The following is a 15,207-nucleotide window of genomic DNA, read 5'->3' as shown; positions in this document are numbered from 1 at the left end:
GAGCCTGTTTTTGATCACCTTTCATTTTTGAAAGAAGACATTTTATCAGCATGAGCTGTTGAAGCCACCTTTTCCCGGTTTTTCCATGTGTCACTGCTGACTCATTCAACTATGTTCAACAATATTGTCTGTAAGCTACACTATGAGTTTAGCCTTGAGCTGTTTCACTAACCTCTGACATATATCCAGCAGCAACAGGCCTAAAGAAAAATGACATTTTGACATTGAAATTCTTACATTTATCTCTTTGCAATATGAATGTGCATCCCTTCTTTATTCATATCACCAATATGAGTGTTTTTTATGGAGCCCCTAAAGTTCCAAAAGGATTTTTTTCATCCTGTGCAAACAAATTACTATCTTGTAGGAACAAGTTATCATCTTGAGGGAACAAGTAACTATCTTGTAGGAACAAATTACAATCTTGTAGGAACAAGTTATTATCTTGTGGGAACAAGTTATTGTTCAAACAAATTATTGTCTTGTACGGAGCCCCTAAAGTCCCAAAAGGTGGTATTTTTTTTATCTTGTGTGCACAAGTTAATATCATGTGGGAACAAGTTATCATCTTGAGGGAACAAGTAACTATCTTGTGGGAACAAATTATCATCTTGAGGGAACAAATTACTATCTTGTAGGAACAAGTTATCATCTTGAGGGAACAAGTTATTATTCAAACAAATTATTGTCTTGGACGGAGCCCCTAAAGTCCCAAAAGGTGGTATTTTTTTTATCTTGAGCGCACAAGTTAATATCATGTGGGAACAAGTTATTATCTTATGAGAACAAGTTATCATCTTGAGGGAACAAGTTACTATCTTGTAGGTACAAGTTATTATCTTGTGGGAACAAGATAATAACTTGTACCCACTAGATAAAAAATTATCACCTTTCGGGACATTAGGAGCTCCATAGTTTTTTGATTAGACTTTTAAAATGTTTTTAATAGTTTTGGTAGGAAAAGGCCTTGATTTTAAAACCTAAAAATACAAAACAATGCAGTGAAATAGTTTTCCCCGCTCACCTCCCTTCTCCACACACTTAGGCTGCCCTCTAGTGGTCATTTACAGTAATGTGTCAATCTGATAACTATTTATAACTCATTACAGCCTGTTACCCAACTGTATGTCAGCTTAATGGGACAATATACCTCCAGTATTTGCACAAGGCAAATCTTTATTAATATTTCCAGGCATTTATTATTATTATTATTATTATTCATGACACTTGTGCTATAATCATCCCAGAGTCACAACATCGAACAGTCAACTTTGTCAGGGTTTGGCTTCAAATAAATTATTTACAAGTCGTGTAATGTGAGATCGATGTGTTTTCCCGCCTCTTTACAGCAGATAGATGTTAATAATCACAGGATAAACACACTAGAAACAGGAAGTTGACCGCGTGTGCTTAGGCTTCTTTCCTTCAAAAGGCACTCAAAAGAGACACTTCCACCGCGCAGTTAAAACAAATGAACTCAGCCACCATTCTCTCTAAACTGTTACGTGAATCAGTCCGTGTAAATGTCACTAATCTGAATTGAAATCTGCTGAATTGTTATGGAGTTTAAATCTCTTATAATTTATTTACTTTCCATGATTCATTCACTCTACTCTTTCTGATGAGATTCCAGGTGCTGAGGCTATTTACATTATATCAAAAATAAAAAAAAAACAATCACTTCTTTCTTTGGAAAATTTGAATTTAAATGGAGGCGTGCACTGATTATAAACATGGATTGCGTGTATAAATGGAGTTTAGGCATAAGTGTGAGGAGAGATTATGACCTGAAGGTGTTGTGTGATATTTTAAGAGCAGGCTTCATATTTACATATATCAGTTCAGTTTCTGAAAGGCTGTAAGGTCACATCTTAACTGTTGTCACCAGTAAACCAACATAAGAAAGAAGTAAACATGAACTGGGTACTTCTTGCTATGATCTACCCATAATGGCTATCAGTATGCAGCTACAGTATCTCGTCCTTCCATTGAACATTTTCACAGTGCAAACTCTTTCTCCAGCAGTCGTCAGCGGATTGCAGTGTCTCAAACTTTGGTTCAATTTGAGTTCAATTTCATCATCCTCCCCTCTCCGCTCTTTCAGAAGCCTTTACATATGACAGTAAGCCACTTGGATTTGTAGTGCACATGTACAATCACTGAAGACTCTTTCTGTCTCGTCACTCTCATTGGATTGAGTCTGTACAAGGATGCAGTATATTCTGAGTATTATGCATTAAAAGGAGGAGGCATGGCTCAGTCATGTCGACACATAAACATAAATACACTGACTAGAGATGTAACCGGCTACTGGAGTATAACTGTACAGATCAGGAAAAGTGGGGTAAAGCTGAAGTGTTGTGTAAAAGCTGCTAAGAGTGTTTTGGGTTATTACAATCACACACACATGCACACAGAACAGTGAGGGAGGAGGGCTTCTTGTGCTTCTGCGCCTGTTAGGAGCAAAATGTTTGGGCAAAAGCCAAAAACAGGCACCCGAAAAGATAAAACAATGTCTTACATATCATAGAAGTGTGTAACTGAGCAGGGAAATATTATGAGTCCCAAAAAACTGAGCGCAGTCAGATCTCCTCCAAATGGAGTCCACTGAAATATCACCACCTGTCACACACACGTAAATCAGCAGTAGCATTGCCGGCTGCCCTTGGTCACCTCCTCAGAGGAATGGACGGTGTTGGGAACAAATCCGCTCTTGACGCCTTCCCAGCCATCCTGGATCTTGATGTCCCCACTCCGAACCAGCTCAAAGATGTCCCTCGTCAGATCCACGAACGCCTTCAGAGGAAGAGACAGATTGTGAGGCAGCAGAAACTGAGTTTAAATGATTCACAGTCGTGTGTGTGTGTATGTGGATATATCAAAGTACAAATTACAGTAAGTTTAGTATTTTTAAACTGTTGTTAAGTGACAATACAGTAATTGTAAAAGCATGAATTCCAGACTTAAGACATGTGATAACAACTAAACCATCTCCATGACAACTGAGCAACTTCATCTGTGGTTGAAAGCTTCAGAAACAGCATGTTGATCAAGGTGCTGTTTTCAAGGTCAAGAATTAACCTTGAAGCTCAATATTTGTCTCAATTACTGTAACATTTTTAGTTCACAGCTGATCACGTTCGTCTGAAGAAAAAAATACTTTGACAGAGATCACATCCACACCTTCTCCACGTTGATGGCGTCTCGTGCAGATGTCTCCACATAGCGCATCCCGTAGGCGCCCGCCAGCTTCTCTGCCTCTTGTTGGGTCACCTGACGCTGGGCCTCCAGGTCATACTTGTGGCCAACCAGCAGGAAGACAATGCTGTGCGGCTGGACGTGGCTCTGGGCCTCCTCCAGCCAGTTGTGGACGTTCAGGAAGGAACGGCGGTTTGTGATGTCAAAGAGTAGGAGCCCGCCTACTGAGTTGCGGTAGTAGGCTCTGGTGATAGACCTGGATAGATAGATAAACACAAAATGTGTATTAATCCACAGCAGAAAATAGTCCCTAACAAACTCACTATTTACTCCTGTTTCAGTAACGTTTGCTAAATAGTACAATGCCCAGAAAAGACTTCTGTTTTTACCTGAATCTCTCTTGTCCTGCAGTGTCCCAGATTTGAAGTTTGATCCTTTTTCCTGGCTCGATCTCCACCAGACGTGAGAAGAAGTCCACCCCAACGGTCGGGTCTGACACCTGGGCGAAGCGGCCCTCAGTGAACCTCCGGATCAGGCACGACTTGCCGACCGTGGAGTCTCCGATGACGATCAGACGAAACTGATAAAGCCATATCGTCTCCATGTCGCATCAAATCTGTGGGGGGAAAAAAAATCAAGTAACTCACTTATCCATATTACTACAAATTAGACTTCTTCAACTAGATATTAAACATCTTTTCTTTTGAGGGGATAACTGAAATGAAAATTGTTCAAAAGCAGAAGTTTGTTGATACATTTCAGTGCATTTTCAGACTTTTAAGAAAACTATATGTGTGAGCTCTGTCACACAAAACCACTAAAAACAGACTTGACAAAAGAGAGGCTGAATATTTCATAGTAACAGGCACAAATTCTGTTGATATGAAATCTATGTGACGTTTGGCTGCAGTTTTCTTTAGAAATCAATAATAATATCAATTAGTCGATAAATAAATTTATCCATAAAATGCCAGAATAATAATTCACAATAGTGAAAATGCCTGTTCCAATTTCCCAGAGTCAAAGATTATGTCTTTTTCCAAACTAACAAAATATTCAGTTTACTATCATGTATGACAAATAAAAGCATTAAATCATCATATTTAAGAAGTTAAATCCAAATTTTTGGCATATTTGTCAATTAATTAATGGATTTATCATTTATTATTAATGGTTGCAGCTCTAAAGCACAGTGTAAACATGGAACAAATATGAATTTACATATGTGTAATTTATGGATTTTTTCCACACATGAAACAGCAAAAAAGACACGTCTAAACTTATTAAATCTTAACATGAAGAATTTTGTCACAGATTCAAATTCAGTCTTTTTTTAAAAAAGAAAATTGCAACAAAAAATTAATTAATAAATTAAACAAACAACAGATTAGATTCAATACACTTTAAAGCTTTTACAAACAATAAAAGCAACAACAAAATGACACCCTGTTCAGAAACACTTTAAATAGATTCATGATTTTATAGTCAGATTAAACGCAAACATACATTTAATCCTGAGTCGACCGTATGGATAACTCTTTGATCAGGGCTGCCATCATGAGGAGAGAATAATAGGCTCAAATCATCTCAGCAGATCCATGTGATTTACAGTTGGGTGATCTAATCTGAGGGGAAGGAGGGAGGGTGAGGCCACTCCTCTCCAACTCAATAAACATTGGTGTATAGTCAGCCCCCATGTGGATAGTAGACTGGTTGTTATACAGCAATAACACACAATGAGGCCTTGAAGCTACAGCCAAAAATAAGCTCCATAAAGCGATAGCTGCTAGCTGATAGTCTATTAGATATTAGCCACAGCTTCCTAGAAGGCCTCCAGTGACATTCATAATGAAATATCCCACAAACTTTACAATAAATAATGAGCAAATTGTTTGAATGATGAGGCCCACCCCACTTAGCCTAAATATTTTTTACTTTAATGATTAACATTCAAGACAATAATCTAATAAAAATTAAATAAATGACGACCCACCTTGAAGTTAAGAGCTCAGCACCTGGAAAAAGAAAACCCCATATCGATGTAAAAATGATCCTGCAGACTGCACAGACAGCAGTGGTTGTGTTGTTGCTTTACCCGCTGATAACATGCATCCTATTATCTACGTAGGCCTCCTGTCTACCGTCACTATTTAGCCCGCTTTTAAACATTAAACCAGCCTGTTGAGTGTGTTGGCCGACAGATGATGAGGGCTGCTGCTTAATTAGAGCAGGACTGTGAATATAACCGCGAGGATCCGCTGATGAAATGGCAGCAGGACACAACAGCAGTATCACACGTCTCCTCGCCCTCATCAGCACCATTACCGTAACTGCGCGCACAGCGGCGCAGCAGCAATCCTCCAGGCTGCTGCGTTCATAGACTGTAGGAACAAAATACAGTAATTATACGAAGTGAGCGCACGTGAACGTAACTTCACTTGATCCTTCACATTATTTATTTCAACACGTAAGACGATAGATGACTCTCTAAAGTTTGCTTACAGTCCTTCCCTTTAGCTCAAAAAATTTGGTTATTCTGATTTCTTTTTAAATATTAGCCACCAACAGTGTTACATTTTTTTTGTCAATACCTTATTTGGATATTTATAAAAGTTATCCAGCAACAGGAAGCAAATAAGTACATATTTTACAAAACAAGGAGAAATACAACTGACAACAAAACAACAAAATATATAGTTAAGAGATGAAATAAAAACAAATATAAAATATAACTTAAACAGTCCAAAATACATACAGTACCTTAAAAAAGAAAAACACAGCAGTTGTAAAACTATAACTGCTGTGCTCTAACAAATATAATTCCCATGAGATTTAAGACATTGTTTGGGAAAAATACATTTTTATATACAGCTTCATGTCAGTGTAACAAGCTGCCTATCTCACTCAAGTGAAACCCAGTCGAGAGGAGTTTTAAATCAGATCTCAAGAAATGGATGTTAAATAATTTGTAGATGTACAAATGCTTGATGTTTTACTGTCTGCTTAGGTTTTTATTAAGTCTAATGTCATTCTTGCTTAACACTTTCTTATTCAATCTGCCATCTTGTTCTCCAATAGAGGATCACAATGGAAATAAGCCCAAGGACTTTTTTGTGTATTTTAATCCTTGACAATTTTTTAAAATCTTATATGGAGTCTGTCTTTGTGATCGGTCTGTCATGTATGTTTTAAATTTGGTCAAATAAATATATCTATCTATTTGTGTCAATCTAGTGGTCCTTGACGTGAAAAAGTTTGAGAACCACCGGCCTAAAGTGTAAAGCCGACGTTTACGTGGGGCGCTTGAATGCATCACCAGTAGTTAATGTTGTATTGAAGTCGCTCACAGCAGCTGAGAGTCGCTGTGAAGTGAACGGACTCAGACTGTCATGTGTGATGAGACGGGTGGACCGCAGTGATCTTCACCGTTTCTTTCGCAAATCTCGATGATATTGCAACAATTTTATGTTTGTGAACCGGAGGAAAGGAAATGCTGCTATTTTTTCCAGTCTTCATCCAGAGCCAAAGCTGTTAACCACTCTCAATGACTTTACTGTAGTTTTGCTGCGAAACCTGCGCACCAGCATCCCTCTTAAATTTTCTACAGTTCAACTTAGGAGTTATTTTTTTCCTACAGAGCTGCAACTATGCAGCAAGAGCTCTTGTTCAAAGTCCTGGTCATCGGGGACTTGGGAGTCGGGAAAACGTCCATCATTAAGCGGTACGTCCATCAGATCTTCTCCCAGCACTACAGAGCCACCATCGGGGTGGACTTCGCCCTGAAGGTGCTGCAGTGGGACAATGACACCGTGGTCCGGCTTCAGCTGTGGGACATAGCAGGTCTGTCAAACAAATCCTGCTTTATGTACATCAGGTGATTTTTTTTTAGCGTTATTTGGAAACAAAAAGCTTTTGTTGTGAGCTGTGAGTTGTTAAAGCTACTTTGTGAAATAAGCTGTAAATGAATTAGAGAGCAACAGCTTTAGGAGAGTAGGATTATGTGAAATCCATTTAAAAAAAACTGAAAAACATAATCTTATCAATCAATTCTTCTCTTTATCTGGCTCTTAAAAGTCTTGTTTTCTTCCAGCACAGTAAGATTATATTAGCCTGTTTCCAATGCAGTCAACTTATTTCAAGAATTTTCAAGAAATGGTCAGAATAAGGCAGAAAAATTACACCTTTTTTTTTTTACAAACTTTAATGACTCAGTGACTCAAAAAGGACTTGATAAGATGTAGATTTTTCTAGTAAGTGAAGTGAGCTCCCAGTGAAAATGTGTGTGTGTCCAGTGGATGTCTGGGTCCCTCCCTGTCATTTGAAGCCTGGTCGAGGAATGTAGATCTTGTGCCTGGCTGTGACTCAAGTGATCCCATGCTCATAATAACAGTCACATGATGGCGGCTACTGTAGTGTAAACACACACAAATACACACACATACACACACACACCCCTATATTTCTCACTAACATGCCGTGCTGTGAGTTGATTTAATTTTACGGACTTGAAAGGTGTCTTTACGTAAATATGTGTGTGTGTGTCTGATGACTGTCTGTGCATCCCAGGGCAGGAGCGGTATGGGAACATGACTCGTGTCTACTACCGGGAGGCGGTGGGAGCACTGGTGGTATTTGACGTGACGAGAGCCTCCACGTTCGACGCCGTGTTGAAGTGGAAGGATGACCTGGACTCCAAGGTCAGATGAAAGGCTGTGTGAGATCCACAAAGTCAACTCATCTTTAGAGAAGCACAATCTGAGGCCTTTTTTGTTCTACTCTCATCCTGCCTCTTCCAAAGGTGTAAAAATTCATACCGTACCTGCCCACGGCCGGCCACAACCACACACTGCAACAATTCATGTCAAGGTTACAGTTAAAGCTGGTGTAATGTTATTGTCATGGTTAAAATAAGATTAACGTCTGCTGAAAAGGAAAGCAAGGCAGAGAAAAGTATTTTCACAAGCAATAGCATTAGAGCTGCAATGATAAGTCAACAGAAAATCGATTAATTGTTTCAAGCAAAAAAGCCAAAGATTTGATGATCTTAGCTCCTAAAATTTAACGATTTTCTGTCTTTCCTTGTCATATATGATGTTACATTGAATATCTTAACATTTTAGGCTCTTAGTCAGGCAAACCAAGCAAACTGAAGACATTACTGTGGCCTCTGAGAAACTGGGAATTGGGAATTTTCACTATTTTTTATCATTTCATAGACAAACCGATTAGTCAAGAAAATAATCAGTAGAGTAATTGATAATGAAAATAGTTAGTTGCAGTCCTAATTGGCATTAAAGGCGGTTATACTGTGTCACCTATCATCCACACCTCACCATCCGTTTTAGTCACCTGGGTGTCATCTCCTGTTTCATTATATTCACAGAACAGGCAGCTCCAAAGATCACAACACGTTCAAAGTAGTTGTTTTAATGTCCACAACATCCTGATATTTTAAACTCACATTGGCCTGTGATGATACTGAAAGGGCATAAAAGGCAACAGATACAGTACTTCTTCAGGAAGTGTGTTGGGAAGTTTAAACTGCATTTTTATGCTGTTTAGAAGACAATTTATATTTTGCTCTTGGAGTTTAGATTAGCTACTTACTAGACTAGAATAGAGCTGCAATGATTAGTCTATTAATCAATTAGTTGATCATCAGAAAGTTAATCGCCAACTATTTTGATAATTGATTCATCGTTTTAAGTCTCAAATGTGAATATTTTTTGGTTTACTGCCTCTTTTATGATAGTAAACTCAATATCCTTGGTTGTGTACTGTTGGGACAAAAGAAGACATTTGAGGACAACACTTTGGGAAACAGTGATCGACATTTTTCACAATTTTATCAACCATACAATTAATTAAACGAGAAAACAATCAACAGATAATGAAAATATTTGTTATCTGCAGCCCTAAACTAGATTAGACAATGGTATTTTTACATTAACTTCTTGTATAGTTAAAGTCCCCCTCCAGTAAAAATGTGTTTTGATTTTCTTCTTGTTTCTTCAGTTGGACATTTGAGTTTCACTGTGCAGAATGATGTATGTGCAGAGTTTGACACTAGAAGGCTGTTTTCACATTCATCTGCTGAAAGGGAAAGTTTTGCTGTGCTCATCAAAAATCTGAGTTTAAGGCGTGTACATTGATCATGATTTTATGACATCACGTCTCAGTTTCGGAAGCCGATCGTGGTTCATTCATAGATTCTGTATTTTTCAATGAGGGGGAAGAATTGTGATGCACTTTTAAGAATTTTTAACGAATAAATTGAACCTTTTTGTGGGAAATAAATTATTATTCCAAGCAGAGTATTTATATGTCTTAACATACTTTAAATTGCCTAAAAAATGAGTTACGTGATATTACAGTTGGTACAACAATCATGTAACCTGTCTTTCTTCTTTCCTAAGGTGACTCTGAACCATGGGAGACCAGTTCCAGCTGTACTCTTGGCCAATAAGTCAGACCAGCTGGCTTCCCAGCAGCCCAAACTTGACTCTTTCTGCAGGGAGAACGGCTTTGTTGGCTGGTTCGAGACCTCAGCCAAGGTACACAGCACATGTGACTTTTAGATTTGACTTTTGAATAAGTCAAGCATTTTAAAGTTAAATCAAGGTGGTACAGTAGTTACATTTTCCACAGATCATTTGCTTTACTAATGAGTCCTGTGCAACTTTATGCCAAGAACATAAAAAGTTAAGAGACCTTTTTTGATGCTATTGTGTTGTAAAAGGACTTCACTTGAGGCAAAGACTAAAATATTTAATTTTGACTTGAATCAAATAGTTGACAGCCATCTGCTCTATACATAATTTGCACAGGAAGGTTAACTACACATTTGACACTCTAAAACAAAATAATAGCAATGTTATTACAACAGAAGCTCATTGTGAAAAAGAAATGATTCTGAAAATTGCTGTCGGGCTTTTCCCTGCAGACACTACAAGTTGGACAGTATTTTCTGTGGTCTCAAGAGACAAATAGAGGAATTTCTGCAGCCTGGTGTGAATTATTCTTGTGCTTTTTTCCTCCCATTCAAACCCTCAGAGACTGTCTAATGAGTTACACACCAGCGTGCAAGTTGGAGATAGTAGTGTAGTGTGCACAAACAGACAGGTCAGGGCTGAGTTTTTGCTGTATTTTATATCTCTAACTATGATCAGGGCTGCATTAGTGCATTAGACATTTGTGGATATATGTGGCTTCTCATGGCTACAAGAGAAAGCAGTTTTAATATTTTTTTAACCTCAGTAACCAGAAATCCTGTAATGTCACCTTAGTACAATACGCTGTCATGGAGTCACATTATACCAAAGGAAGCCAAAAATTGGAGCATTCATTATCTGCTATTAAATGTGCTGTACACCTATAGAGCACCCACCCAGGTGTTTTCATTTATTTTGCAGTATTAGACCAACTGTGCTTTATTTGCTTTTTTATCTCTCTAACCCTCTGCAAAAAACCCTGGTTTTGTTGCACATATTTGGGTGGAAGAAATTGCATCTTCGCCATTCTTATCAGTTCATGACAGTTTTATCCGGGATGAGTGAAAACACCTGTATGGGTGTCCTGGGCCTTTAAAGGGGGATGTATCATGCATTTATACTGTTATTCTGGGGCTCTACTGGAACATCTTTGCATGACAGTTCAAAGTTAGTGATTTATCTTATACTGGCCTTTTATGCAGCCCCTCAGTTCAGCCTCTGTCTGACACAGGCCATTTCAGCTCCTGTCTCTTTAAGGCCCCCCTTCTGATGAGCCCACTCTGTTCTGATTGGCCAGCTTTCAGAAACCGCCCCTCAGCAGACGTCCAGCGGCTCGTTAGGCTATGTAAACAAACAGCAGTATTTTTACTAGTTAGTAATTAGTAATTTAGTAATTTTACTTCTTTTTCTCGTTCTTTACTCAAAACATAAACTTCTCAATACATCTGTACATGTTCAAACCCAAATCTGAACTGAAATATGCAAGTGGACAACATAAACAACCTGTGGAATAACCTTAGCAACAAAGACTACAGAACGGATGGCCATTTGTAGGCATGTGTGAACAACATTCACTTTCCAGATGTTGAGGTGTTGGTATAACAGCACATACCGGTATACTCTATATGTACCTTAAGTGCATGATTTATTTACAATTGTTGTCTTTTTTCCTTCCTTCAGGAAAACACAAACATCGAGGAGGCAACGCGGTGTTTGGTACAGCACATCCTGAGCAACGAGGAGACCCCGGTGATAGAGCGTGACCCTGGTTCCCTTGTCCTGACTGGATACACTAACACCGCCAAGGAACATCTCAACTGCTCGTCATGTGTGAAATGGTGACTCCTGACCAGTCACAGACAACCAGGAAGTGAACGGCTATGAGGCCACAGCCTCAGAGATAAGTTTGGCTCAGGGACTGTTTGTGAAAAATTGCTTTTGTGTTCAACCAATCTTAGCGTAAAGCCATAAGTGAAGAAAAATGTAAAACAGGTGAGCGATGTACCAACATTTATGGGCTGTGTTCACACTGCAAGGCAACACGAAATAATATCAACATAACATAATATCTTTCACACAAAAGAGTCGATTTTGACAACATATTAGGCATACGCTTTAAAAAAGTCTTACAATAAGTTTTGTTTTTAAATTCAAATTTTTTAAATTGCTTGAGGAAGAGAAACATTAAATGTGATCTTTGGCAGACTGAATGAGTGTATGCCAACTTTTAATCTTTGTTTTTTAGTTTTAGTTCACAATTTAGATTTTACAACAATGGATGTTTATTTCATCCCTTTTTGCCACTGAAATATAATTTTCTCTTTTAGACGTATTAAAACAGTATTAAAAGTCATTACGTTTGCACATGAAAATTGCACAACTTTTGTGTTACGCTGTGTTTTGCTAGGATGTAACCCATATTTATTATTAATATAAAGTTTTGGTACCTGCAACACCCACCTAATGCTCTTGCTGGTTTTGAAAATACTTCAGTTGTGGTACGTGCCTTTGACATTTGGCTGAACTGCCAGCTCCCAAAATATGTACGGATGTTTATGCTACTAAGAAAACATATATGGAAAAGACATTCCAAACTTTTGCCACTACTGTCTGCAGTGTGAATATAGACAAAAAAAATATGAAACCCTCTTGCTTTCTTTGCACTTTTTACCTGCCCATACATACATAAGTCTTTAAGAACGCAGCTGAAACTGCAAATTGTGCTGCCAAAGGTATTTTTTAACAAAAGTTTTATCAAAACTTGGTAAACTGCAACTGGTTACATACAATACAGTGTCTTTATCCCCCCAGTCCCGGAACTTGGTTCTGTTTAACAAAGTACAAATTCAGGTTTCTGTCATTAACCAGCTCAAACTGCAGATTCCACTCATATATATCTAATATGTTTAATATAGACCGAGCGTGAAAGTTCATTCTTGACCTTAGAAACAGTAGTCTGACATCTTAAAGTAAAAGTTAACTTGCTTTTTGGCAGCGAGTTAGATGAGAAGGTTGATATCACTTTCATATCTGTCCGTTTAATATAAGGCTACAACCAGCAGTCAGTTAGCTTAGCTTAGCATAAAGACTGGAAACAGAGGGAAAAAGTTAGCCTGACTGCCCAACATTAACAGAATCCACCTACAAGCACCTATAAAACTCACTAATTAGCATGTTATATCTTGTTTGTTTAACCAATACAAAAACTAAAGTGTAAAAACAACAATTTGCAGTTTTATAAGGGGTTATAGGTGGGACTATTTCTCAAGATATAACGCCCTAATTAGTGACCTTTTTTGTAACCTTTGGACAGAGCCAGACTAGCTGTTTCCCACTGCTTCCAGTCTTGATGCAAAGCTAAAGCTAACTGTCTCCTGGCTGTAACTTCACATTTAGTGTACAGACATGAGAGTGATATCCATCTTCTCATCTAAGTCTCTATAAGAGAGCAAACAGGCATATTTCCTAAAATGAGTGAGTGAGTGACTTCCTGTCCTCCTTTACGGGTCTTAAATTCATCCACAGGGTTTAAACTGAGCAAGAAATTAGCAAAAATACTGACTGACTTGATGATGGTTGAAAGTTAAGAGTGAAACTAAGTGGACAGTTGTGTCAGAAAGTTCATATTTGAACTTCCTATCTGTCATTACAAAGGTCGTACTATCCATCAGCTTAAGATCACAGCCCAAAGTAAATTCATTATTTATCATCTATACAGAATATGCTGTCAGAGGAATCCCTTTATGTATTAATACACATGATGGATCTGAAGGATACATCCCGTGTTTTCACAACTGCCCTGCAAGTATGTTAAGACATTTCTTTCACACTGGATCATGAACTGATGAACTGGAAAAATCTGTTCTTGCATGCTGCTGAGAAAAACACACAGGAATCCTTTGCAGCCAGAAATAAACACAAATGTGGTGATAATCTAGGAGAGGCAGTTTAGCAGATTTGTCCATTAAATTGACTATTCCATTAGTTGATAAAACCTAATGGCTATTAGTGGACCGAGAATTCTTTAATTAGGAATAGCAGTGGTTAAGTTTAGACCACTTCACAACATCTGTGGTTCTTCCAGTACTACTCACTGTCTTTTCAAGCATCTCTTCCTGGTCATGGAATAATTTCACTCCATGATTGTTGACATTTCTATTTCGAAAACAAATGTGAACATCCTCAAAAGCTTTAGATTTACTCTGGATATGAATAACTTTGACAGCAGAGCTGACTCACTGTCAAACTGTTGGCTCTCTTCTTGGTATGAGACATTTTTCTTTGGCCCTAAAATCAATTTCTTACCAGTGAAAAACACGGTATGTGCTGTTCTTTTCTGCACGCCACCGACAGGCCAGCCGCCTTTGTTGATTCAGCCTCAAGTGTTATTTGAAATTCCATGTTTTCAAATTAGGTATGTGCTTTACATTTTACTTCACTCCCTTTGATGTGTAATAGCCTGGCCTTGTAATGCAACACATTTGTAACTGCATTCTCTGTGTGTGCACCAGACTACATGCAATAAAAATCTATTTTGTGGTGCCGTATACTGCACAGTATGTTTTCAGCATTGTTCATTCGGGATCTTTGCAGGAGTCAAAAGAAATGTTACGTCCTCTCAGCCCAAATTGACACGTTTCACCCTAAAAATGTGGAAATCAGCCTTGACGTTGGTTTGGTTCACAAAGACAGCAACATCTCCTTCTGTAAGATATTTACTTGAAAAAATAACTTACTTCGTCTGAGGGATATTGCACACTTGCCTCCAAAATAGGAATCCCAGCAAACAAGTTTCCACATGGTCTCCAAATAACATCTCTGTACAGTTTCCCCCAGGCATTATATCCCCTCTAGTAAAAGATATGGTTCCTATAGAAAATTATGTTCACGTTACCAGAACATTGCATATTGCGAGGAAGATTTAAGAACCCTCCTCAGATGTTTGTCTTGAAAATAAAGTTGGAGCCATCACTGAATCCTCCCTGCTGGTATTTACTTCAACGTGAAATGTCATTTACACACATACTGGGAATGTTGCTGGAACAAATGAATCAAACTGGAACATTTCTGGAAAATTGTTTTAAAGTTACAAGAAATGTCCCCAAATGGGGACACTATGTTTGCTGGTATGTTATGGTACCACATAAACAACCACAACTGTAATCTGTGGGGGGCTCATAGACACACACTGAAATCCTCCTCCATGTAGGAATATTGTGATATTATAAAAATAACACAGGATTAGACATACTGCTGCATAAAAATACCATAAAACACACTACATCGGTGTCACTGCAGATTCAGTTTTCAGTCAAACAGAATGGGCGCAGACATCATATAAATGAAACACCTTTTTGTTGATGTTATCATGGATTTTCCTTCCTATATATGTGTCTACATTTCATCGGTAATCAGGGAGAGTTTGCACATCACAGTCTTGAGCCCTCCGTGTGTATGTGTGTGTGTGTGTGTGTGTGTGTGTGTGTGTGCACCGAGGTGATGAACCAGCTGATGCTTG

At 38.3% G+C, this 15,207-nt stretch overlaps 2 protein-coding genes across 3 annotated transcripts; one reads left to right on the top strand and one right to left on the bottom strand.

Annotated features, from left to right (window-relative positions):
- Positions 1–1,153: 1,153 nt before the first annotated feature.
- LOC122996219 (ras-related protein Rab-39B-like) lies at positions 1,154–5,837 on the bottom strand. 2 transcript variants are annotated; one of them, XM_044371831.1, is made up of 5 exons: positions 5,192–5,837; positions 4,705–4,823; positions 3,588–3,814; positions 3,184–3,454; positions 1,154–2,796 (listed from the first exon to the last, which is right to left on the bottom strand). In XM_044371831.1, the coding sequence occupies exons 3-5, from the start codon at positions 3,800–3,802 to the stop codon at positions 2,641–2,643; spliced, it is 642 nt and encodes a 213-aa protein (XP_044227766.1). In that variant the 5' UTR covers positions 3,803–3,814; positions 4,705–4,823; positions 5,192–5,837; the 3' UTR covers positions 1,154–2,640. The 2 variants fall into 2 exon arrangements, with proteins under 2 accessions (XP_044227766.1, XP_044227765.1); XM_044371830.1 differs by lacking the exon at positions 4,705–4,823 and having other exon boundaries at positions 5,192–5,836.
- A 189-nt stretch (positions 5,838–6,026) lies between these two features.
- rab38c (RAB38c, member of RAS oncogene family) lies at positions 6,027–14,620 on the top strand. Its single transcript, XM_044371866.1, has 4 exons — positions 6,027–7,038; positions 7,765–7,895; positions 9,615–9,752; positions 11,370–14,620. The coding sequence occupies exons 1-4, from the start codon at positions 6,846–6,848 to the stop codon at positions 11,529–11,531; spliced, it is 624 nt and encodes a 207-aa protein (XP_044227801.1). The 5' UTR covers positions 6,027–6,845; the 3' UTR covers positions 11,532–14,620.
- Positions 14,621–15,207: the final 587 nt, after the last annotated feature.

This window comes from Thunnus albacares, chromosome 13, assembly GCF_914725855.1.
Source record: "Thunnus albacares chromosome 13, fThuAlb1.1, whole genome shotgun sequence".
NCBI lineage: Eukaryota > Metazoa > Chordata > Actinopteri > Scombriformes > Scombridae > Thunnus > Thunnus albacares.
This window is presented reverse-complemented; position numbering and strand designations above follow the sequence as displayed.